The sequence below is a fragment of the Seriola aureovittata genome, chromosome 18 (assembly GCF_021018895.1).
Source record: "Seriola aureovittata isolate HTS-2021-v1 ecotype China chromosome 18, ASM2101889v1, whole genome shotgun sequence".
Taxonomy (NCBI): domain Eukaryota; kingdom Metazoa; phylum Chordata; class Actinopteri; order Carangiformes; family Carangidae; genus Seriola; species Seriola aureovittata.
Window position 1 is genome coordinate 12,994,820 of NC_079381.1, and position 25,220 is coordinate 13,020,039.

The following is a 25,220-nucleotide window of genomic DNA, read 5'->3' on the forward strand; positions in this document are numbered from 1 at the left end:
ATTTTGGTAACGATGGACAATGCACAATTTAATGGTTATGGAACTTGATTACCTAAATTACATGCATTTGTTCTAAAAACTTATATACTCCAGTGCTTCTCCTGCTATAACATGTCAAGATGGGGTCTATGATTAAAAAGGTCTGTAATTCAGGAGGTGAACTGAGAATATATGAATTTTATTGTGCTTACATAAAACCAAAACTCATCTGTGAAAGGCTGTCAGTGCTCAATGTTTTTGCACAGAAATACAAGGTAACTGGGACCATACCACTACATGTTTACTGAAGTGGCCGCTATGCAGGAATGCTCAAGGATTAAAGCAGACAACAACAACAACAAAGAAAAATAACCCCATAAAAGGAAATATTTTTGTACCAGACATTAGTGCATGAGACATGTTTATAAAATGTCATAATATCCAGTTAGAGGAAAGCTCTGCTGTACGTGCACTTTCTTGCATAGGGATTATTTGAGGTTTACTGGACAAATCGCCAACGATGGATTCAAGAGAATAAACTCAGGACACAGCGTTCAGAGTGGTTAGAAGGCAGTTTTCTCTCCTGCGATCAGCTGAAGTGTAGCAGAGTCATTGTGAATATGCAGAGAGGAGGGCCGGAGACTCCGGCCAATCAAAGGCTCCTGTGCGTCATCTTTGTCTGGATGAGGCTGCTCTGAATCATCTTCGTCTGGATGAAGCTGCTCCGGAGGACTCAGCTCTGAGCTGCCTCCTGCGGTAGCTGCTTCACTGTGAGGGAGCTCGCCTGGCTCCTTTTCCTCAGGGAGACTTGGTAGTGGCAGCTGCTGATCTAGGATGCTGCCATCTGGTTTAGAGCTGTCCTCAGGACTGTGGTCTGCTGCTTTCTGACTGTGGTCATTTCCCTCCACAGCCTCAACAGATTTATTTGGTGTGCGCAGGCTCTTGGCAGCCCTCATGATGTCGGCCTGGAGCTGCTTGTGAGAGTCCACTGGCTCACTTTCCTGCTCAGGAGCTGGCTTTTCTGGCACTTCATTAAAGGGTTTAGTGCCGCCGGTTTTGTCCCTGTGGTCCACATACATTTTTGAGGGGAAGGAGGAAGGGTAGTAGGCGTTAACCTTTCGCCTGCAGCTCATGAAAATTGCCCCACAGATAATAAGGAAGACAAGAAAAATCAAAGTGGCTGCAACAAGGATGAGGAGCATGTTCTGGTCCAGAAAGTTCACAACCTGACTCAAAAAGTCAGTTTTGACATGGTTGGGGCCAACAGGTGTGGTTTGGTACTCAGAGAATGGGTAGCTGGTGGGCATGGGGGAAGTTAAGTTACTGAGTTCTTCCTCATCTGTACTTCCCTCCAGAGCACTGTAAAAAGGTATAGGTGTGGCCAAACTGCTGCTGATGCAAAACACCACACACACACCAATCTGTTGGAGGGCCATCGGCAGCATCGTTTCCCTTCAGGATCTGTAAATAACAGTAAATGTCAGTAACTGAAATGCCAGTGCCATATGTGAAGATAGTTTAGAGCTAAGCATCTGTTTTTCTGAAAAATAAATGATCTTTGACAAACCTTGTAAGTTGTTTAACAATGTTTATCACTGGTCTGAAGGTATTTCCAAAATCCTCAAAGACTCTTCTGAACATCTGGATGAAAAAATATTCAGTCCACTGAAGGATTAAAAAAAAAAAAAATTCTTTTGTTCATCTTTCAAGTTGTGCCCCTGTTTTCTGCCAGAAGAAGATGGTGGCCGGAAATGACACGTGTGTTCAATTTGTATGTGAAACATAACTATAAATAGATTTTATTATCAGTTATATTTGTCTATCTCTGTGTTTCATTGTATTTTCTATATTTAATGCGGGCACAATATGGGACATGAGTTCAAAGTCATATTTATTTTACAGCGGACTGATTATTTTTTCATCAACATGCTAGGAAGAGTCTGTGAGGATTCTGGAAATACCTTCACAACAGCAGTTAAGTGCTTTTAAATGTTCTGCTTTTGGCAAAAACACACTCTGTAGCTCAAGTTATACATGAGAGGCACAAACCGGGCCTCGCACATAATTATACAGAGAAGCAAGGATCCATTTGTTAAAAACATCCATGTAAACTGAACCAAACCTCCAATATTTTCACATCATAGAAGGGTTCTGCACATTAGATATAATTTTCATGTACAATGAGCAGTCCCTAGATATGATCATTTTGTATGAAGGTGTCATACACTATAAGTTCTCTGGATTGCACCAAAACAACAACTAAACCAGTCGTTAGTCTTTGCTGATCGCCACAAAGTTAAATACACTCCAGCTCGGCCTGAACTTTTTTACTCATTCGGATGAAATCAGATGAGTCTACTGAACATACATGTTGTATATTAGCAGAATTCAAAATGTTAGGTAAAAGGTCAAATAAGACAGAAACGTCTGCATGGCATAAGGGGTATATAGGATGGTACAGTTTTCTGGATCACAGCCAGCTCTCTGCTCAGTCTGTGTGTCAACTGGCAGCAGCTCCCACACTTTCATCCTTATTCTACTGCATCTGTGTACAAGCTGGGCCACATGATACTCTGCTCTCATCTGGAGGATGATTTTTGTTTTTTTCAAAATTAATCACCTCCTCACCCCAGACCAAATATACATGACCACGCAAGCCTGTGCAAGCAGATGCATAAACATATGCACATAAGGCAGGCATATGCACACGGATACACACATGAAATGACTCTTCACTCAGCAGATTTTTGTGCAAGTCTTTTGTCCATTTTAATGTGTAAAACTGACAGAAAATATTGTCTTTAACTTTTCAAAGTCATGTTCTTTCTCCCTGAGGCTGGATTTTGCTCTGAAGGCATCGTGATGCTGTCAAACACTTGAACTAATATCATGCAAAGAAACCCAAATTCTGCTTTACAATGTAACATTCAATGAAAAAAAAAGAGAATTACAGTAAAAACTATATGAAATGACAGAACATTTTACTCACCATCCACAGTAGCAGAAGAAGTGTCTCTGTTGGACTCACCTCTGATGGAGGATGAGTGAAACTAGTCTGGAAAAAGTGAACTGAGACAGAGCACAGCAAAGAGTAGCGAATGCTCAGTGAGCCACGCCACTTCTGCAGTTTCAGATTTCAGGCTGGAGGTTTGTCTGGATAGTGCAAAAAAAAAAAAAAAAAATGTTGTTAACCATGAGGACAAATCCCTCCTTCTGCCTTTCCTCTGTTCACCTCCCCCTTCAGTTTCCCTCAGAGTGTCTGAGCTCTCCGGCCTGCACACAGATTGTTCTTGTTAGGTAGGAGTTTATAATGTGCTGTGGGGGCAGGGTCTTCTCCTGTACTCTCCTGTGCAGCAAACTGGATGTGCCAGGACAACAAAAAATAAATACTTTATAGCTATATAAACCAACCCTCAAACACCATTATCATCAGCAACATCTCAATCTAATATATCTCTCCATGATTGACAGCCTGGCCTTTCCTTTAACCATTTATCTTCTGACACCGATGACTAACAGCAGACCTCTTGGGGGTAAAAAAAGAGTCAGAGAGCAGCTCATATGAGTGACCAGCTAATGCAGGAAGAGGTTAATGTTTCCTGTGTAACAGCCAGGAGAAGGGGGGAGACTGCTAGAAACAATGCTGTGTTTTTTTTCCCTCCAGAGGCAAGCAATTAAACTCACACGGTGTGTGTGACCACTTTAGGGAACGAGTGTGACTTGGTATGAGTGAGCCTGCAAGTGATTGTGTGTGCGTGTGAATGCATTTTTGGCAAGTCTTGTGTGTTTGCGATCAGTCAAGGCAAGACTTAGCTTTATATGGTCAGCAGGAGCATGAGATGAGGTCCGGCATCCTCCAGGTTTACATTTGTCTCAGCTCTGTTGATAGTCACCGGTATCTGTTTCAGCTGCACATTGCTAAATGTAAAAAAAAAAGGGAAGAAGGAGAAAAAAACAAAAAAAAACAAGGCTTCATATCCCTTATAAGCAGTCAGGGCTCTGTTTTCTTTTCAGAGGAAGGGAAGTGAATATGAAATCAAGTCCAGGGTAGAAAGAAAAGCCTTTTATAAAGTCCACAGAGCGCTCAGAGACACATTAGGACATGGAACAAAAACTGTAACTTGTTTTATCCTGTATGGTTTTGTAATTTGAGGTCTTATTTTGGACATTTTCAGCAGAAATTTTGGATTATGAGGAGTGAACAGCTCTCAAAAAAAACAACTTTTGATGGATTATTTTATGGATTTGTAACGTCTAATCATTTTCCAATAATTTCTTTTGAAGGTTCCTGGAAAGAAATATGTAATATGGGATTAATCAGTTAAAATACAGAATGTTTTCAACTGGTACACTGTCAAATAATCACTTCCAATTAAAAGTGTAACCTAGACTGCTTTTGAATGAATCTTTTCTTGGGTTTAAATGGAGAAGTTCTTTCAAAATCAACAAATGCTTTTAAAGTCAACACAACTAACTACACTAAAAGTGTTAAAGTGTTAAAAGAACGTTGTTCTTTCCAGGAAACTTGCAAGAAATAATAAGGCAGAAACAGGCTCAAAAAGTCATCACCAAATGTTAAAAAGACACTCGTTTAATAAATTATCCCAAGACAGAAACTGCAACTCTACACAAGCACTCGCATAAGCAGAGTCACATAAAGTTTATCATCGCTCAAAATACTCAATTACATATACAATACAATTATACAATTAAGCCTCACAGCTGCTAGAATGGCACTTGTAAACTGAACAGTGTCTGTGAAGAACAGTAATCCCTTGACATAATAAGCCTTCCTGTCTCCCGTTGCTAAGTGAAACACCATCAGGGCTCAGTTCAGGATGTTTGAAAAAAAATCTTTGATCACGCTCTGCATCCTGGCTCACGGTCTCCAGAGGAAGGCACGTGTAAAATTATGGAAAACATGTTCATTCTCGCTTAAAATACAAATTTGATGACCCCACTGTATCAAACACCAGATACGGTTCAATCAAACACCAGATACGGTTCAATCAAACACCAGATACGGTTTAATCAAACACCAGATACGGTTCGTGGTACGTCAAAATGAAACAGAAACTGTTTCTGTTTTTTTGTGTATTTTTTTTTTTTTGCGTGTGTGTGTGTGTGTTTGTGGTTTCTATGTCTGCTCCTGCACAAGAGTAGGGTGTGCATTGAAGCTAAACCAACAACATCAAAGAGGAAGCATTGGTTTATTAAAACAGCAACAGTTTCCACATCACTGGCATCAGCCAGATCAGTCCGGCTGATGAAAACATGTCAATACTGATAAATTAATCTAAACAAAACGGTCGTTTTCTGGGAGGAAGCTGCTGAGAGTGAGGTTATCTCCTCCGTCCTCCTCGCTGTCTCCAGCGCTGGGGATCACTAGGACTCCGTTAGTGATCGGATTGCGTTGCCTTGTGTAGGAGTAATTCCTCTCAGGAAGCAGGGCAGAGATGCACATCATCTCAGTTGCCTGCTGAGGTCTCCTGACCCTGTACTTCCTTGCTGACAGCCTGGCGCATAGGATAATGGTAGAAACCATGAAGATGGTGGCCAATCCGGCCAGGGAGGCGACGGCGATGAGGCAGTGCTTCACCACTCCTCGGGTAGAGCAGGGTTGGACCTCAGTGCTGGGTGGGCTCTTTGAGACTTCACGAGTCACTGCTGTAGGTGCTGCAGTTGATCTGGTGGTTGGAATTGGCAACCTCTTGGGAACGTGAGGGATGAAGATTCCTGCCGCACTGGTAGAGGCAGCAGAGGTAGAGGCAGAAGTGGAGAAAGAGGAGTCATTTGAGGCTGTGGTGGCAGGAGACTCGGGGGTAGAGCTCAACCCTGTTGTGTCAGGAAACTGTGATGTGGAGATGTGGGTTCTCGTGCGGGAAACGGGCTGAGATGTAGAAGAAAGCTCAGCGCTGGCGGTGGGTGTCTCAGATGTTGTGACGGGTAAAAACGTGGGGTGAAACACAGGTGTTGCCTCAGAGGCAGGGCTTGTTGTCACTGTAGTTGTAGAGGCTGAGGGACTGCTGATGAAGTGTGAAGCCTTATCAGTGGAATTAGCAGAGGTGGTGCTGGATGATAACTGGGATGTAACATCAGGCGTAGCTGTGGATGTAACATCAGGCGTAGCTGTGGATGTGGGCTGCAGTGGAAACACAGGCACTGTTGCTGAGGATGGCGTAGAAGTTATTGCAGGAGCTGTCATGTGAGTAGAAGTGTTGAACGACTGTTGTTGTAACTGATCTTTAGGTGTAGCTGTTTCTGTCGATGTCGTATCACGGGTGTGTTGTGCATCACCTGCAGCTGGGGTCACTGCTGCGGAGGTATGGCGCGTTCGTGGACCAAAGCTGCCTGCAGCTGTTGTCACACCGGTCACAGCAAACAAACTGAGAGTTGTGCTGCCGTTTGAGATGTCACCTCTGGTACTGACAACTACCTCCTCTGCTTCCCTTGTGGGTGACAAGACGGTGTCTGCTGTTGCAGTAACAGCAACTTCTGCAGGTTTGTGAGTTGGATCCAACATCGCAGACTGCACCTCTGTTTCATTATGAGGTGTGTGTGCAGTGGATAGCGGCCCGTTTGAGTTGCCGCTGCTGGTTTCTGGGATGGAAGCACTCTCCGTCTCAACAGAAAACAAAACAGATATTCCCCACAGGAGCGTCAGACACGCCTTCACGCTGAGGAGAATCATGGTTGAACAAAAGATCTGAAATGAAAGAAAAGATTTTACAGGCTGCAGTGCAAGAGGGAGGTTGTATGTAGTAGTAAACAGTTGTAGTAAAAAGACAAACACATGGGGGAAAATCAATGTGTCATGTGTCTGTTAGTGACACCTTATGATGAAACAGTCATGAGTCTTTCACCACACCCTTTGCTACATTTTCACAGAAAAATACAGAGAACCACAGCATTTGTAGAGTGAATCTAAAACTCACTTAAAAGGAGTCTATACAGAAAAAATAAATTACATTTAATGTTTTTTCTTTTTTAATAAAAATGTTTAAACTGCATGAACAGATGTTCTGTAACTTTTTGTTGCCAAAGTTAAGAATACAACCTGCGTTTAAGGTAGAAGGTAGACAACACAGATACATTTCCTCCGGTAACGCAATGGGACATTTTTGGAGAGCATTTTTTAAAAAAGAAAAGTAACTTTATCCTATTCTACTATACAAGGAAACAGTTGTCCCCAAGAGCAGAAAGATTCAACCAGAACAAAGATGTGTCAGGGTCTTACCTCGCCGCTGGAGAAGCCGATGGAAGGATGTGAGGATAAAAATGAATAAAAGTCGCCTTCAGCTCATTTCAGTCTCTGTGGAAGAATCATTGGAGCACTGTTGTGGTGACTGTCACACCGCTTGATAGAAGAAACAGGAAATGTTCACACTCTTTTTGAAAAAAACAAAAAGCAGCGCTATATAACATTTTCAGATAAGTCAGATACAGACACACTTCCTTTGAACGCACAGCTTTAGTTTGAATCAGTGAGGAAGTAAAATTTTTATCAGAATCTTCTTTTTGTTGTTGAAGACAAAATGAACCTCTACATTGGGTTGGCTACAATATTTAAAGATCTTATATGTATTTATTGGCAGATAAAGAGTCTTACCTTGTAGATGGAGAGGTTCAGGAGCAGTGTTCAGGTGCAGAGCATGTTTGCTCTGTGTCCTGATGTCCTGATTACTACTCTACAAAGTAGCAGGAAGTACTCAGTTCTGTAAACTGCACGTCAACTTCTGATCAGACTTCTGTCTAAGATTTAAAGCTGTAAGTCATGTGGGGGGAAAGAGAGGATCTTCAAGGCTTTCATAGTTACCCACAGTGATAGACGATCAGCTACACAAGGTCAACATTATGTCAACTATAACACATGAAGAAATAAAATAAGCTGAAATGACATGTGATCAATCAATCTGAAGCGTGGTGGTTTGTTACCCTGGTGATTAAAGAGTGGTATTCAACAACAGTCCAAACACTTCAAGTTTTGACATTTGTACCCTGTGACAGAAACGTTCTTTAGTCTGAAACCATAACTGTCACTTCCTGTCCTAATGAGTCATACTGAGATGTAGTCTTCAAAAAAACACTACCAAGATTTGACAAAAAAACCCCACAAAAAACCCCACAAAAGTGACATAAACTTTGTTTTCAATGTTTTGAACATGTTGCCATGCTGTAAAAAAAACTAATTTCCTATGGAAATTCATTTATTGGCAGTTTATTAAGTACGCCTAGCAATAGTAACTTCAGTGCTAAATGAGACCAATATAGGTCAAGTGCACATGTCAAACACATGTTAAATGACTGTCACGTTATGTAAATTCTGAGAGTGTGAAGAGGGAAAATATACTTTACTATCATTCAACATATTATTGACCTCATGGACTGAAGCCTTAGCACCACCATCAGGCAAGAGAAGTAAAAGCTACTCTATTTAAGCTACTAGAGCTTAAATAGAAGAACAATTTTGATAATTGATTCATCTTTTTCTTTTTTTAAGTCATTTGGAAACAATTATCCCACAAATAGTCCAGTGTCCAGCCTCTGGAAAGTGAATATTTGCTGGTTTACTTTGTCTTCTATCAAAGTGAACTGAGTATCTTTTGAGTTCTGGCCCTGACCTTTTATTTGAAGACGTCAATCAAGGCTCTGGAAAACTGGGACGCGCATTTTTCACTATTTATGATGTTTTAATAGACTAACACATTAATGAATAATGAAAATAATGTTTTTTGTTTTGCAGCCATAGATTGAGTGCTTTCTTGTTTGATATTAAGTGCAACCAGTACCCACCTTCTTCTCATAGGATCATAAAATCATGGAAGTATTCTGATCCATAAAAGCAGGAATACCACCCTTCCATATCTGATGGCAGAAGAGAAAGTTGGTAAATCTTAAGCCAAAAAGAGATAGAGAAATAGAGAAAGAGGTTTTCATGTGTAAAATCTTTATTATGTGCACAGAACTGTTTGTCAGGGGTTCAGTGAAACACAAGCTGGGTGAGTGGTCCCTTCCCAACACCAAATATGCATTGGAGAGGGCGACTTTAGTTTGACCCTTAACAGTGACAAGAGGCACCACTACATTTGCACAACATTTACACCAGAGAAATGCACCCCCACCCCCCTCCCCCCCTCCCATTAAAACCCAATGTTAAATTTCAATCCCAGAAGAACAAGAACAAAATGTTTTAGAAGGAATTCTTCCACATTCATAAATCTGATGTTTATCAATGAGCAAAATGGTGGGAGAAAAAAAAAAAGTTTAACAGCTATTGTTTAAAAAAAAAATCCAGCTTGACTAACTTATTCTACCAGGTTGTGACTGGAATGTACAACAGGAGAGAAAATAAGTGTAAAAGCAGTGCATGAAACCGCACACAATTCATATTTGGCAAAACAAACAAAAAAAAAAGAACAATGGAAATACTGGATGCTACATACAGTTTTTGAGTAGTAAGTACAAACTTCACATAAGAATGTTTTACCACAATCAGAAAACAAAAAGTTAAGACTGTTCCTTCAACAAAAATGTCTTTTCTTCAAATGTGTACATGAGCTGCAAGAGTTTTTCCTTTTCTCTGTGTGTGTCAGGGCGAAGTGTGAAACCAGAGGCTTGATGAGGAAAAATAAAGTTCATCTTGGAATGTGGGCCTGGACTCGTCGCAGGGACGATGCCAAGCTGAAGGGATCCGAATCTTGAGAATCTGGGCGTGGCTGACCCCCCCCCCCCCCCCCGTCCATTCGATTCTCTCCAAAGCAACGAACGGTCCTGGGAAGGGGCCGCGTATTACATGGCAACCTTGGCAACCTGCTCTTCCAGTCTGGCGATTCGACGGTCTTGAAGGATGACGCGGTCCCTGAGTGACTTGAACTCTCGGAGTACCTCTTCCAGTTTGTCTTCCATTTTCTGGTCAAAAATGGAAATGCAAGTTAGCTTGACAAAAATACTTTAGATTCTTCATTTGACACTTCAGAGGCTAGAGAACTGCTCAGAGAAGATTTTGAAGGCGATAGCTGTTTACTTTTCTACTTTCAAAACAAATTTTGTTGTTAATCCTGGCAAAATAAACAGAGGCTTCGCAGGCAATGAAGCTCTGGAGCTGTTAACATTTTCCTTTGCTGCTCCACTGAATTGTGACCCAGTTACCAAAGTATGTGCTGATCCATAACTTCTGTGAATTGTTCCAACCATAATAATTACTCTGAATGGGACAATCCAAACGTCAGCGAAAAAAAGTGTTGTGCAATGCAACTTTAAAATATTACACATCAGTTTTACTAAAAGGAAACAGAATCTCTTTTTAAGAGGCTAGCTATAATAACACAAGTAAAAATAAACAAAAAATTAAATCAACAGTTAAAGGAAAAATAATTTTGAGCGAGAACATAAGCAGTATGACATGTTTATACAGTACTGCGCAGGTGTTTTCCATCGCTCAACACTCACTACTGAGGGCTGTGAGGCATGCTGAGAGGCAAGCTTCTGGACAGTCGAGATGTTCTCTGCTTTTGTGGCCGGCTTGGTCTCCAGGACGTTCGTCTTGACCACTTTGAGATCGCGGTTCTTTGTGGAGACGTAGCCGTCTTTGAGGGAAATAAGGATGGGGCCTCCGTTCTTGCCGGCAAACCACTCCTCTGCCTCCAGGGCGGGATCGGGGCCGGCTGTGTCCGGATACAGGTCGTCCTGGAACAGATCCGACTGGACAGGTGGAGAGAGGAAAGGTCACGCAGGAAATGTCATAAGGAAAATGCTGAAAAGGTATGGATGGAAGAAAACGACATGGTCTATAAAACAGCAATGAAGGAACAGCATATTTATTACAAGATACAAATGGACTTACCTTACGTGGGACTGTCATGATGATTGGTTCACATTTTCTCTCATGCAATTTGTAAAACCTATAGAGACAACAGGATATTACTTAAATGGAAATATTAGCAGGATTCATCATTATTATTATCATTGTTATTTTTAAGTATTCAGAGAATTTATGTTTATTTAAAGGACCCGATTTAAACAACTCTGTAGTTTAACCATTTGATTTTTTTTTTTTAAAAAACCTAATAATAATAAACCTAATTCCCCCTTGCAGCAACTTCTGGCTGTGTGAATATATGAAATCTAGGCAGAAACTGTTTAAACTGATCTGCTCGTCTAGAAAATGGGGCATTTTTCAACAAATTTAGTAATGACCCCCGATACTGTATATTACCTGCAGGATCCACAGGATCACATGCTAACTGAACAGCATTAAAATAAAATAGAATTGGTGTGCTACCTCGCGATTTCACATTTGTTGACGTCCAGGCCTCTTTTGGGCATGTATCCCATTCCCCTCTGGGGCTCCTTGGTGGAAAAGGTGCTGAGGTAGTGAACAAACGGTGCCTCATCTGTGATCTCAAAGTACCGAATGCTGCTGTCACCCTGAGGACACACAGTCGCAGCTGTAAGTGAGTTTGTGAATGTAACCTAACTATAAATGGAGGAATCTCTACCTGTCTATGTGTTTGTATTTCGATTTTCTCGACATCCCATTGACATTAAACTTCGTGGGCGTATTGCTGAGGACACAAGGAAGTGCAATGTTGACTGTGAAGTTTTTTGGTTGAGCAGTTCTTGAGAAAGTTTCAAACATCATTTTTCTAAATGTTACTTGAATTGAAGAAAAAGGCGGAATGACACAACGAGGGCAGTGGAGCACCCGGACAGTATACAGGGTGCACATGCCAGAAACTCAACTGCACACTATATTCTGTTGTGCATTGGACATTTCACCCGTGCAACTTTGTATTTACTGTGGTTTCCACATTTACACCACGTCATGTGGTAGCGCAAGATTTCCAGGTAGATTTTATGCTGTATTGTGCTGTGCATTGGACGTTTCACAGCTTTCAATGTTGTATTTATTGTGCTTCTCACTTGCAAACCAAGTTGTTTGCATCGTTGGATCCGAGGACACTGTGGGCACCGACTATGAATCTGAAAGCACGGCTCAAGTGTGCAAACAGATTCCTAAACCCAGAGCCTACACATTTACACATGGATCTTTTTTTTACGTACCTCTAAATTCGGTAGGTTTCTGTAACGGGTAATTTTGCATGCTGAGACTTGACTGACACAGGCCAAGCAGGAAACTCCTTCCAACAGGCACATTTTGAACGAGCACTGCACTAATTATTAAAAACTGGGAAACAAAACAGGAATATCGCTATGATAAGGCTTCTCACCTTTCCACACAGGTAGACTACATTGGTGTCAGGGTCATAGAAGGGCAGCAGAACTCCATTACTGGTGTCCATCTCTTGAACACATATTGGCTCATCCATGTTGTCCTGGTAACACAAAATTCAGCATTTTAAGTAATGGTACAGTTTGGGGGAACCTTGATCATTTACTGCCCATGGTTAATGCTTAAAATCAAATTATGCCGACTGACTGGATGAGTTGCCGCTGTGTTTAATACGTGGCAAACTCTCACATTTTGACAACAATGAACGGGAATAAAATTACATTCTCACAATATTTTAAATTTTCTCTTTTCTCTTTGTATTCACCGCCCCCTGCTGGAGCTCAGAAGTTACAGACACAAACAGTTCAGAGAAAGAAGCAAAAAGTGAGAGCATGTTCACCACACACGAGCCACTGATGAAGACAACATTTTGACATATATCATGGGCAGGAAACTGTACAACCAAAGCTCTATAAAAGTTCACCATGACTGTAAAAGCTGCAGGTGTCCTATAAAGAGCAGCGTTTCTGTGATGTGTCAGAGTGTGGAGGACTGAATGACATTTTCTATGGTGACGTACACTTTTCCACAGGGCTAGCTGGCGCTCGCTCATGCGGCTGAATCCAGTGGTGAAAATGTTTCCATCTGCTAAAAAGATCGCTCTCATTGGTCGAGCTCCCTCATGGGCCTTGTCCTTCTCCTGAAAAGAGACAAAAATACCTGTCAGATTGGACAGCCATGTTTGTAGGCTTGGTCAGTGATTCTGGAAAACATTATTCCACACTTCAAGCATCCCATCCTTCACATCCCCTCAGCGTTTCCACTTACCGCAACGATCTTTTTCTTACGGGGGTCGATGACGCGGACCTTCTTGTCCTTGCAGGCGGTGCAGAGTAGGCTGCCATTGCGGCTCCAGCTGACACTAAAGATAACATCAGGGTGCATGTCCTCCAGGTTGATCATGGCCTCTCCTGTGCCCACATTCCAGATGATGATCTGGTTGTCGCACCCTAAAATGGACACACACACACACAGCACAGCCTGACTGCACACACCTCTGTGTCAAAGTCTATTTTCGGCACTTTACATCACACAAAGCAGCGCAATAGAGGGGCAGCCCCCTGAGATAATTGGTCAGATTTGGAGTTCAGCTGTGGACAAATGGCAGACCGGTTACACGTTTCAGGTTGAGGCCAGAGGCCGTACCAGAGGCTTCAGTCAAAGGTTACCTGCGCTGAGGAGAACGTTGCGAGCGGTGGGATGCCAAGACACGATGCCAACCCTCTTAGAGTGGCCCTCTAACACGACCACAGGGTCTGAGAGGGGAGTCTCCAGCCCGTTCTCAGGGATCTGCCAGACCTAAACCAGAAAAATACAAAACAGACGCAGAAAATGAGAAGCTGCAGAGAGAAAATCTGTCAAGTCAATTATTTTTTCATGGTACTAATACTGAAATGGAGAAATAGAGTAGACCAGTCAGACCAAACACAAATGTTTTATATGCCCAGGGAAACTGGTCGTAACTGCTGCTGATAATATAAATAAATAAATACAGAGAAACACCACTGGCAAAAAACATTTAATAATATAATATTTTTAATTTCACTTAACACAGCACATCATGTCCAAGAAATCACAAGCTGTGGGGTTAATTGTTCATGTGATGCTTCGGAGATTAACCGTGTCTTTACCATGACCGTGCAGTCCTCCGAGCCGCTCGCAATGACATGGTCATTATGAGGACACCAGTCGATGTCCAACACTGGGCCCGTGTGACCGCATACTGTCGGGTACACCTTGTCTATGCGGCCAGTCTACAAGACAAGAAGACAACTGTGTTACAAAGAGGTTAAAGACTGTGACCTGGCGTAGAGCAATAAAGTTCGGTAAGCTGTAAGAGAGATATGAAAATGAGCAACATACAGGGATAACACAAGTATTCTTTATATAATCCTGCATGACTACACAAGTTTTATTGAACAACTGACATTGTGAGCTAAAACAATCATTTTACACTTTCAGAACTTTCACTCAGACGTCAACTCAAGTTTATTTATTCTCATATGAAACAACATCTAGTTCTGTAAAACCAGTAAAAAAGAGGACCTGACATGCCAATCAATATTTCACAAAAAGTCAATAAACTGTGGTGGTCGACCCTGAGAGAGGAGGGAGGTTTCAATTCGCACTGAACTTTAATTTTAAGCTGCAAAACCTGAAACCTGAATTCACAGGGGACAGGAGACCAGAAGGTTAGTACCATGAAGACATTCGATCCTCTGGCGAATAATTCTCATGTGAGCACACAGTAAACACGTTTTTACTGCAGTGACCTCATCCATTCTCATCGTGGACGGACATCTGTGATTTCTACCTGAATGTCCTGAAGTTACGGCAGCTTCTCCACAGGCAGGACATTATCCTGTGACTATAAATGAATTAACCCAGTGGCATAAAATAATGACAAAGCACCCAATCCCCTCTGTGAGTATCATGTGCTCAATGAGGCAACTGTAACAGTATACATATCAAATGCCTTTACTATCGGGCAGATTTAAACATTGATTATCTACGTTTTTTAGTACAGATATGGGCCTCAGGGAACAGCAGGACATGGTCACAGCAAACGGCCTATAGAATTGATTCACCACATGGTCTGAGGGCTATAACATGACAGCGCACTGCACTACAACCTCTGGATAAGCCTTAAACCCTATGTATCCAATTTTGGTCCTGAAGGACCAGAGTCACACAGATATTTTTATCCCTACCTGTTAGTTAAAGCCTCTGTGTGTAGGATTAGAGAATTTCTGACTCTGGTGTTCAGATGAAAAACATGCCATCAGAATAATTACAAAAAAGCTTCAATCGCATAACAGGACACAGAGTTCTCATGACAATCCCTGCAAAAGTTAAAGAAACATTCCACTCAAAATCACAAATGTCAACCTCACGGTGGTGCCAGAGGAAAAGCCAGCGGGTCGTTAAAGTTATTAGGATTCACTGTTTGTGGAACATGAATGTCTGCACAATTTCATAACAATCCTTCCAATAACTGTTGAGATATGTCGGTGAGGATCAAAGAGGCGGACAGACACTCCCATGCTGCTAACATGGCTAAAATTACATACAACATGGAAGGTAGAAATGGGACAGAATCCCAGTGTTATGACTTTCTCTCATTAGCATTACTAGATTGCTCAATACGGAAACTGCCAGTGTTAAATTAATAACACAGTAATGTAATTTGCACAGTGACTTAACACTCTCTCTGGCGTTATCTTGTGGTAAGTGCTGGATGTATTCTGAGGCGCACTGACAAGCACAGCGCAGCCAAGGACCACATTAAGTGGATCAGCCCGTGCTTGGCTACCAAACAGTCATTCATGCTGCTGCTGCTGTGGGTAGTAAACTATTATATATAGAGACTACATGAATGTCTATTCATAAAGTAAGTGCCATAGATTTTGCACTGAAGTTCAATATCCTGTACTGGAGATTTATGAAAAATGCTAATTCAGAGGAGTAATTTCCACTAGGATAGTGAACTGTATTTATAAGTTGGAGAAAGTGAACTTCAATATGATGAACTCTGGCTGAGCCATAGACGGAGCAGTTGTGGCTCGTTACCCACCAGAACAGAAAAAAACAAAACATCAACCTTTACAGGACCAGAATTGAAGAGCACTGCTTTAAACCATGCTACGCTACTCCGTGTAGGATATGGCAACATCACAGGTATAAGAAAGACGCTGTACTTGGACCTTCAGAAACTCCTTCCTATTTAAATTCTATATTTTTGGATACTTCATGCAAATTTGGACCTCACAGCTCTTCTGTAATGGACCTAAAAATATATATTTTTTTCATCTCTTTTTGCAAACAAGAGTAGCAGAGCATCTCACCTTTTGTAGAGGAAGGACAAGAAAAGCTCCTCCCCCACTGGCCTCTATGATGATGGCAACAAACTTGGGGTTGACGGCACAGAAGGAGCTGTCCCACGTGACCCTGGAGACACGGATGTCATCGTAGCACTGGTCGTTCCTCACGGCCTGACCAAAGACGTGACGGAACTTGCTCTGTCGCACAACTCGCCGCAACATATCTGCAGAGAGGAATAAGAGAGCGGTAAGCCAAGAGCTCCTGAGTGGCTCTCCCCACAAATAATCTTGTTGAGGACATTTTTGTATTACATGTATAAGTACTGTCGAAAGTGGCCATTTCTTCCACAGAAACTGATGTTATAAAATCTAAAAATGAGCATCCTTCTGTCACCACTGAGCACGCTGAGGGTTAAGTTTGGCTTACTGCCAGCACAGTTTGTCTGATCTGAGATTACCTTTATTAACTGTGACTTAGTTTGTTCCTTTGCATGCAAACTAAATAAAATCAGCTCTACCTACGGTAAAACATGAGACAATTTTTTTCTTCAGCTGTGTTTACCTCCTTATTTCAGTGCAATTTCTCAGACTTCTGAGAGGAAAAAGTTCAAGTTCTGGAAAGGCTGTCAACTAATAGGTAGACCTAAGTGGGTTTTAGTGAATTTTGGCCTACTGTGTTAATATATGATTCATATCAAGCAATATTTTGCTTTTCTTCCTGCCCGAACATGGGGCCAACTTCTGTAGCTCGGGGTTTACAAACTGGGTGAGACTAAGAACAGAAGTCACTCATCAAGTGCAGACAAACGTTCCCAGAGCAGATTCCATCGTTTGGCATCTTGAGATGGTTAGATCTGCAGCCAGAATATGAAAACAAAACAAAGTGGAAATTCTGCAGAAACTTGACTCGTCTTAGCATTGTCTATTATGACTCTAAAAAAACTCTCTTTTTGATACCCGAGGGAGATTTTTCATAATTCTAGTGACATGCTTCGCTATGTAATTAAGTGGAAAATATAGCGCCTCAGGTCGGTAATTAAGCTGCCAGTCTGAAGCAACATACTGAGCTGTTGTACATGATGCTGCAGGATTTTTCTCCAGTTATCCACAGGTCTGTCATCACACCAAACCACCTGCTTCTTCACATTCAACCACAGATTTTGAAAATGGAAAAGATGAATCACAGCCTTCTGTATCTTATATAGAAACTTGGATTTTTCCAAAATGGCATTCAGCAACAGAAGAGCATATTTTACAGTTTTGCAAAGTACTGAACTAAACTTGCATCTTTGATTTAAAAAGCTGTCATTTTTAAAATAGCTTTGTTGCTCAGACTAAGTTTATTTTTATTATATCCACATAAAGGTATTTATATACTGTATACACACAGCATAAGGCTGCCTGTAGCCTTAAAACACTTCCATCTGTTACTATTATTATCAGCCGAGACAGAGACAGGAGAGAAAAAAAACAGTTTCAAGGTGGATTACTGGACATGACTCTTTTTATGAATCAAACACTATTCCTGGAAAGGCCTTGATTCACGGAGTAATGTCCAACAGAGCCATGCACATTGATCATGTTCTTGCAGGGCTGCATAATGCCTGGACAGCACAGGACAACAGTTTACACTGACCAGAACAGCGTGTTCCCTCAACTAATATTAGTGCTCCATTCAGGAGAAGCCCCCCTCAATTTAAATATGCATTTGACAAGATGAACCGCTTCAGCCCCTGCCGGGTTTTAGTTGATGCCATCATGCCATACATTACAACATGCTGCTCTCTACAACATATCACCACATCACCACCCAGCACACAGCAGGGCATTACTGAGCATCATGATGGTGGCCTGGCTGATAGTACACTCAATGAAAGGCCTTGTTACAGCAGTTACACACTCGTGCTGAGATATTAAAGTCCGAGAGGATAAGCTGAATGAGAATTTAATGGCTTCTCTGATATTAATAAAATATAGTCAGCAGCCCCCCTCCCCCGTCTGTTATTTCACTGTCTGGACAATGCGACTAAATGGGTGTGCACAACACAACTAAAGATCCAATCACTATCACTTGAAGTCACTCTAAGCTTATCACAATACCGTCCTGTTACGTTTTTAAATGCATGTGCTGAATACACCGACTGATCTTATTCACCGGAGGTGCAAACAGCTGCACGGTTAAACAATGGTTGGCTAACGTTAGCTGATGTTACCACAAAGCTCGGTGTGCCCCCTCCTCCCTATTGAAACAAGTAGCTACAAACTAGAATATCAAGGTGATAATGACATATTTTTAAGCTATCTTTTTCAGTTATTTCAAACCCGTTAATGTTGTGCGGAAGCTTTGGTTAGAGATTACTTAGCTATTCTTGCTAACGTAACATTACCGTTGCCGAAACAAGGGGGTGGACAGAGTATGCAGATTTATATTTTGAAGAGCACGCCCCAGATGTGACTCTCACTTGAAAACGCCAAAGTATGGTGTTTAATTTAAGTTTTTTGATTCACGAACGTGCAGAATCTTTATTAGCGTAAGGTATAACGTTATAGGAGGCGTATAATAGTCGTAGACTGGGTTCCGCCGCACTGCCCCGGCCGGCAGCTCGGCAGCTGTGCCGGGGCTGGTCCCGTCTCAACAGCCGCCGACACATAGCAACACCGCGAACGAGGACGAAGCAAGCCGAGTGGGGTGTTTTTTTTTAATTAACATTTTCTTTAAAATATTACACCGGCAGCCGTACGACTTGTGTGTTATGTCCTTGCATAGCTGTCCACTCGGACTACAACGTTTATTTTTTCCTCCTCTAGCCTGCCAGTGTGTTTTGCATCCACGCTTCAGTTAAGCTAGGATAGCGACCTAGCCTAGCTGCTAACTGTTAGCTGCGGTGGACCGCTGCCAGCTGACGCAAGTGCAGATATTTCCACCCAAGGTTTTTGGCTGCTCCCGTTCTCAAACCCATCTAGCGATCTAAGTGGATGCTGCACAGCCCCGACCGATAGATCACATGGAAAATGCACAATGCTAAGAGACTTTTCAGCGTTTCTTACCTCCTAAATCTATGCAAGATTTTCGTAAGCACGGGGGTAATCAATCACAACACATGAATCTGGTAGTTTAGGCGCGCCCTTATCCTGCAGGACGTTGCTCTAGTATCCCTTGTCTCCACAAAAAAAGCCAGGCGCTTTGCTCTTATTCCCCCTCCTGTCTGCAAATGTGTGGCCAGGAGTCAGTGTTTTAAATCTACTGGTATTTCAGGATGCCAGTTGACGAATAGAGCATCTCCTGCCCGCTCCTCACCTGCGGAAGACTAGCAATCGTCTATTCTCATCGTTATTAAATTCAATAGGACACGGTGACGACCGACTACGGCACATGCGCAAACGAAAAGCCAGATTTCATTTCCCAAGGCTGTGATTTGGGATGGGGCTGCAGGAAAACTATGTTTCTCCCCATGTCATCCGCATGTCTTTTGATGTCGACCAACTAAATCAGTTCATTTTGTTCAGCTGTGTAAAACTGTGATAATCATAGCCAGCAGCATCTTTTGTGTCAGGGTCCCTCCCCTCCCCCCTGTCCCATCCCATCCCATCCCACCCCAGCCTGTCCTGTCCAAACACAATAACTCCCCAATACATCACAAGTATTCAGGAGAATCAGCTGTCAGTCATTCCCTCTATTTGCGTTTTCAAACTGGCCTTGAGTGTACAAGCAACAGTTCCTCAATTCATAGTTCAATTATTCACTTAAATTCATCATCATCCACTATCCATGTAAATCTGAGAACATGCCCACTCATACACAACATAAAAACGCTGCAGTTAAGGCGCCTCTTTAACCACCAGCACAAAGGACATGTCATGGCTTTGAGAACAGCATTTCTTTTTGTATATTTTTAAGAAATAAACTTAATTGTAATGCTAAGAAGAGTTCCCTGTCTTTGGCAACTGATATTGTGACTAGAAATTAAACAAAGAAAACAAAAAACAATGTTGTGAGTGAAGGCCAACCTTTCTTAAACAAAAGGGCTTAGCACATAGTAAGTGAGGGAGATGGTGCTCCCTAACAATTATGATGAATGTCTGCAGAATCTGAGAGTGACTGGAAAACCAAGCATGCATGGAAACAGTATCATGACAAGACAATCTGAACTCAAAGTCCAATTACTAGCTTTTTCCAATGCTGCCAACCATATAGTCTTCATCAAGTCCAAGAGGTAACTTTCATTCATAACTTTTAATTAGCTACTGAGCTCACATGTCAACAGATCCATCTCCATGACAGCTGAGAAGACATTTTGGTGTGGTTAAAAACACTGCAAAGCTAGTAAGTGGACCTTGAGTTACAATTTTTTTAATGAATTGGTCTGCACCTTGATGATGTATAATTTAAACAGGTAAGAGTTCCTGAGTAATTAAGTATTGTAATTTAATGTATACTAATTGTAAGAGAATGTTGTTTGAATTGTAAATGAATGGATGGGAGATGTAGACGAAAGAAAGAGGATTAATTTGCTTCTTTCATAACCTGCTTACTTCTTTAAGGGCAAGGGCCTTGGAGCCTATCCCAGTATGAATCTGCAGGAGGTGGGGAAACACCATGGCCAGTTTCCCTAGGGATTATTAAGGTAGATAAACATTAATACTCACATTTATACCTAGCGGTGAATTAGAGTCTACAGTTCGCCCCCGAGCTGCATGTGTTTGGAGTGAGGGAGAAATCAGATGTGAACAGGGGCTGAGATTAAAAAGAGGAGGTCCTTGGTGACAGGATTAACTCGCCACTGATTGACTTATAGGAATATGAACATGAATATGAAACTTGGACAAGCATGTAAATACTAAGTCAGTTCAGCCACTTGAAAAGCTATCTGGGGAAACTTAATTTTTTTATTAAATTATTCACCCAACTAGATGTGAAAAAGAAGACTGGTAAAAGAATTAGGTATAAAAGTTTAGATGTTGGATATTACATAACTGTTATGCCATTACTGGCAGAGTTGTTGACTTTGTTCACTGAGCATGAATGCATCAGCTGCTTTGAATTAAATGTGTGTTTTAAGGAAAACAAAAAACCAAACATGACGACTATGTTAGCAAACAGTTGCCATATTACACATCCAGCAGATATCAAGCTGCTAGGTGTTCACCATCTAGTTGATAATTTTGTCTCTCTGTTGTTCAGTGCTGGACAGGAAGCAAACTGTGGGTTTATCCAAACTTTTTAGCTGAGAGCAGCTGTAAAACCAAAATGATAAACTTAAAGCGGCCAAAATCCCCCTCAGAGCCGAGGGAGAACTGGAGTTTTGGGTGAAAAAAGTTTTTTTTACAACAAGCAAAACCTTTCACATTACACATCATCATCATCGTCATATACTTTGATCCTATGATAAAACAAAATTTGAATATTTTTTTAATTTCAATAACTGCCAGTCAGCCAGTTTCAGAGGGTCACAATCTTACACAAAGTCAAAACATCGACTTTGTATCTTCAAAATATGGACATGTCACTATAAAAGTCACTTCTTGACTTGGCCGTGTTTAGAGTTCATCAAATTAGTTTTGTAACTGGTTTCATAAACCAATGGAGAATTGTTTTAACCACAAGTAAAGAAGGAGTTTTTCACATGACAGTGAATGGTATACAGTTTGGAAAGCGCTCTCTCGTCCTAACATAGCACTCATGCTTATTTAAGTATAAATGCTTTAATAAACCACCTTACCTTTCTTTGGAGATGGTTGGACTTCTGGTGGTCTCTCTTTGGATTTCTTTGGGACGTCGAAGGCGTTCTTCATTTGGGAGACTTTCACACTTGGACTCTGCTCTGCCACTCGAACCTGAGCTTTGGCCCCCTCAGGTTTTACCCGACCCTGGTGTCTCTGCATTTGATTTGTTTCCTTGATAATTTCTGCCACAGGTCTGTAGGAACCCACCTCACTGCCATTTCCTGCGTCCCTGTCACTACTGTAATCAGTCACATCTTTACGGTAACCGTAGGTAGCATAGTCATTGCCGACCTGTGTGCTGACTCTCTCAGATAGGAGCTCAGGGTAGATTTCTCTTTTCCCAAAACATGCAGGTTCTTGTCTTTGGATTTCTAGGTCCGACATGACCTCTGGTATGTGTAGAGTCTCTGTGGATGGAAAAGGATCATGGGGCTTTTTCGCAGGAGGAGGAGGTGAGCTTTTATATCTGGACTGTCTCTCTAGGAATACCCGTCTCTGCAACATGTCCAGGTTGTTTGGCTCTTCATCATCTGGAGACAGTTTTGCTATGCGCACACAGTAGTCATAGTCGATCATATCTCCGTACCGTTCATCCATGTCTCCGAGTGAAAGGTGTTGCCAAGGGCCGAGGTCAACTGACAGCCGTCGTATGTTGGCTGGCACGGTGTAAGTGCCTTTTTCATCCCACAGCAAGCACATGTCCTGATTAGTCGGAGCGTTGCGTGGAAGATCTTTGTTAAAATGAAAAGTGTGTCTCCTCTTGACCTTCTCCTCAGAACGCAGATGATCTTTGTTTCTTCTTTGCACATCGGTAGACATTAATTGCGCAGTTTTAAGCTTTATAAATGGGTTTTTAGGTTTTTTGGGGACAGGTGGAGGTGGACCTTTAACTTTGGGCTTTTCGTTTGGCACAGACTCATCTTTAGAATCGCATGAGGTGGACATGCCGTCTGGCGCCATCTGTGAATTAGCCATACTTGTATCGAGTTGTCTTGCCATTGTCGTGCCTTTCTCAGGCAACAGATGAGTTAAAGGTGGAGGTGTGATGATGGCAGAGAAGCAAACAAACTCACTCTCATTCTTTAAGCTTGCTACCTGTAGCTTTCCATCTAAGCCTTCATTCCCCGGCGGAGGAGGAGAAGGGATCAAATCGCATTGTTCCAATGAAAATGAGAAATTGTCTTGCAGTTGTGGTGTTTCAGAGCGAGGCGACTTGGCCTTTTGGGGGTGAGAGTCTGCTGCTCTATCTAATGCTTGGCTGTCCTCTTTCTTGGTGCATGAACTGAGAGTACCTGCTTTAGCTCTCTTAGAGACAGCACCAGCAAACCTGTTCTGATTCGCCTGATCAACTTGTGTTTTTTGTGCAATAAATCCTGAATTGTAGCTTTCCTTATCTTGATTTTGTGATTGTCTCAAAGAAAGATTTACTTTCTTCAAGCATGGTTCCAAGTCTGTCTTAACAGCTCTCTCCGCACCCCCCTCCTCCTGCGTAATCAAACGGCCTGCCTCATCAAACACGTTTTCCAAATCATTACTGCTGTTGCTTTGTGTTGACAGGTGCTCCTTTTTGATGTGAGTAGAAACTTGCCCCTTGCGGTGGTCATTTGAGTTTTGCTTTCCTCTCCCAGTTGTCTCAGTGTGGGCAGCTCCAACATGACTGACTCCTTTTAGCTGACACCTGCTGCCTGTCACTTCAGCCAAATGTTGACCCATTTCGCCCTCAAGACAGGCAGCGGGTGAACTCTTAGCACATGCTTTCACACTGTCAGCCGTGACTGAAAGTGTATCAGATGGTCTTCTGCTTTTATTCTCATATAGTTTTTCTTGCGGGGTGTTCCTGGAAGGTTGTGGACGGTTATTATCACGGCGAGACAAGTCTTCCTCAACTCTTCTTTTGATACATGATTGACGATTCTCTGTTTTTATCCTGTTGCCGAACGGATTATTTTCTCCATCAGGAGACATCCAAGTTTCATCCTTCTCGAGCACCACAAAGTCCTCGTCATTAGTGGGATCACACGCGGCTGTTAGACCCAACTTGCCACAGCCAGCTTCAGATTTCTTCCTATTTTCCTGCTCCTCCATAGCTGTAGTCCAAGTAAAGGCCACAGCCTTACTCTCAGAGCCTTGCCTTTTGTTTAAAGTTTGTCTGGTGTCCGTAGGGCTCAGGACAGTTTTTGACTTCTCTACAGTTTGAGTGACACGCCGGCTTTCCCTGTCTCCACCCACCCACTCTCTCCTGGTGTTCAGAGGCTGACATAGAGGTCTGATTGGCTGCCCAGTTTGGGGGTCTGTACGTGCAGAAGTGACTGTGTGCTCCTCTGCACGCCCAGCCGCCGGGCCACTGACACTGATCCCACTAATCCCACCAATATTCTGTGGGGTCACAAAGCTGCCATCGTCCTGATCTCTGCTCTCAACTTGTTCCGATGTCTCCGACTGTTGTGTCTCCGCAGTTTGCTCAGACCAATCTGAATTGTCAAGTGACTCTTCGTCTTTTTCCGACAGCTTCTCCAGCTTCTGGCCCATGGCTGTTGTTCTGTCTTAGCATGAGGAAAAGAGATAGACAAATGTCAAGACACAGCAGCGGATTTATAAGCAAATCACAATGGCGCAATGAGGATGGCTTGCCTCTTCATCCCAATGAAATGAAATCACACAACAGACACTGCTGTCTATCTTTGACCATCGTGAATCTTTCTCTATTTTTGTATATTCTTCTATACGGCTCACATTTGCCCTCCCAAGGCCTCTCTGTCTATCTCTCCCTATTCTGTTGGAAAGGAATGCTGTGGTGGCTATAATTAAAGTTGGTCCGACTGCTGCCAGTGAGTCAGGAGGCCAAAAAGGAAACAAGACAAGTGAGATAAGAGGTCAGCTGCCAGGTGCCAAGGTCAAATAAAATGTCCAGAGAAATTGTGATCTATTAAATACCACCAAATGATCTATAAATCATTTCAATCACATCAAAGCCTCTTTTAGTGTGATTTTCTAGGTTTAATAACTCATTTTGGGCAAACATGTCCTTTTAGAGCCAGCACAGTGTGAGACATCATGCACAGTCAATTACTGGTTTGGAGACAAGGCGTGTTTGTGCCGCGTGTGCCTCCCGTCCAACTATCTGAATGTTTATGATTGTTTTGGTTACGGGGTCTATAGAAAGGTCACCTGGAATACGTGATGCAAGTCACAAGTGCTTTGACTTCTGAACTGAATTGTTTGTCTGGAGCTTGATGAGAGTTTAACCACTGACATGATGGATGGTGGAATAGAGATTATAACAAAGGGAAAACAGCTCAGCCGGCTTTGAAGCGGCATCTGGAGTATTTTTAGGTGGCAAATAAGCAGCTAATGTACAGGACGCGTCCACAGCTGTTGTTACATTAAGTTGTGTTGCACAAACG

At 42.2% G+C, this 25,220-nt stretch overlaps 3 protein-coding genes across 6 annotated transcripts; all 3 read right to left on the minus strand.

Annotated features, from left to right (window-relative positions):
• Positions 1-157: 157 nt before the first annotated feature.
• Positions 158-4,420, minus strand: tmem119b (transmembrane protein 119b). Its single transcript, XM_056403826.1, has 2 exons — positions 2,969-4,420; positions 158-1,440 (listed from the first exon to the last, which is right to left on the minus strand). The coding sequence occupies exon 2, from the start codon at positions 1,422-1,424 to the stop codon at positions 543-545; it is 882 nt and encodes a 293-aa protein (XP_056259801.1). The 5' UTR covers positions 1,425-1,440; positions 2,969-4,420; the 3' UTR covers positions 158-542.
• A 134-nt stretch (positions 4,421-4,554) lies between these two features.
• Positions 4,555-8,027, minus strand: selplg (selectin P ligand). 3 transcript variants are annotated; one of them, XM_056403823.1, is made up of 3 exons: positions 7,589-8,027; positions 7,217-7,291; positions 4,555-6,685 (listed from the first exon to the last, which is right to left on the minus strand). In XM_056403823.1, exon 3 carries the CDS (start codon positions 6,668-6,670, stop codon positions 5,276-5,278), a length of 1,395 nt encoding a protein of 464 aa, XP_056259798.1. In that variant the 5' UTR covers positions 6,671-6,685; positions 7,217-7,291; positions 7,589-8,027; the 3' UTR covers positions 4,555-5,275. The 3 variants fall into 3 exon arrangements, with proteins under 3 accessions (XP_056259798.1, XP_056259796.1, XP_056259797.1); XM_056403821.1 differs by having other exon boundaries at positions 7,217-7,336; XM_056403822.1 differs by having other exon boundaries at positions 7,217-7,367.
• An 882-nt stretch (positions 8,028-8,909) lies between these two features.
• Positions 8,910-23,530, minus strand: LOC130186854 (coronin-1C-A-like). Of its 2 annotated transcripts, none has more exons than XM_056404158.1 (11): positions 21,813-23,530; positions 16,117-16,316; positions 13,903-14,025; positions 13,441-13,570; positions 13,040-13,221; positions 12,792-12,911; positions 12,210-12,314; positions 11,261-11,406; positions 10,823-10,880; positions 10,429-10,680; positions 8,910-9,888 (listed from the first exon to the last, which is right to left on the minus strand). In XM_056404158.1, exons 1-11 carry the CDS (start codon positions 23,527-23,529, stop codon positions 9,769-9,771), a joined length of 3,153 nt encoding a protein of 1,050 aa, XP_056260133.1. In that variant the 5' UTR covers position 23,530; the 3' UTR covers positions 8,910-9,768. The 2 variants fall into 2 exon arrangements, with proteins under 2 accessions (XP_056260133.1, XP_056260134.1); XM_056404159.1 differs by lacking the exon at positions 21,813-23,530 and adding an exon at positions 19,141-19,429.
• Between the last annotated feature and the right edge of the window lie 1,690 nt (positions 23,531-25,220).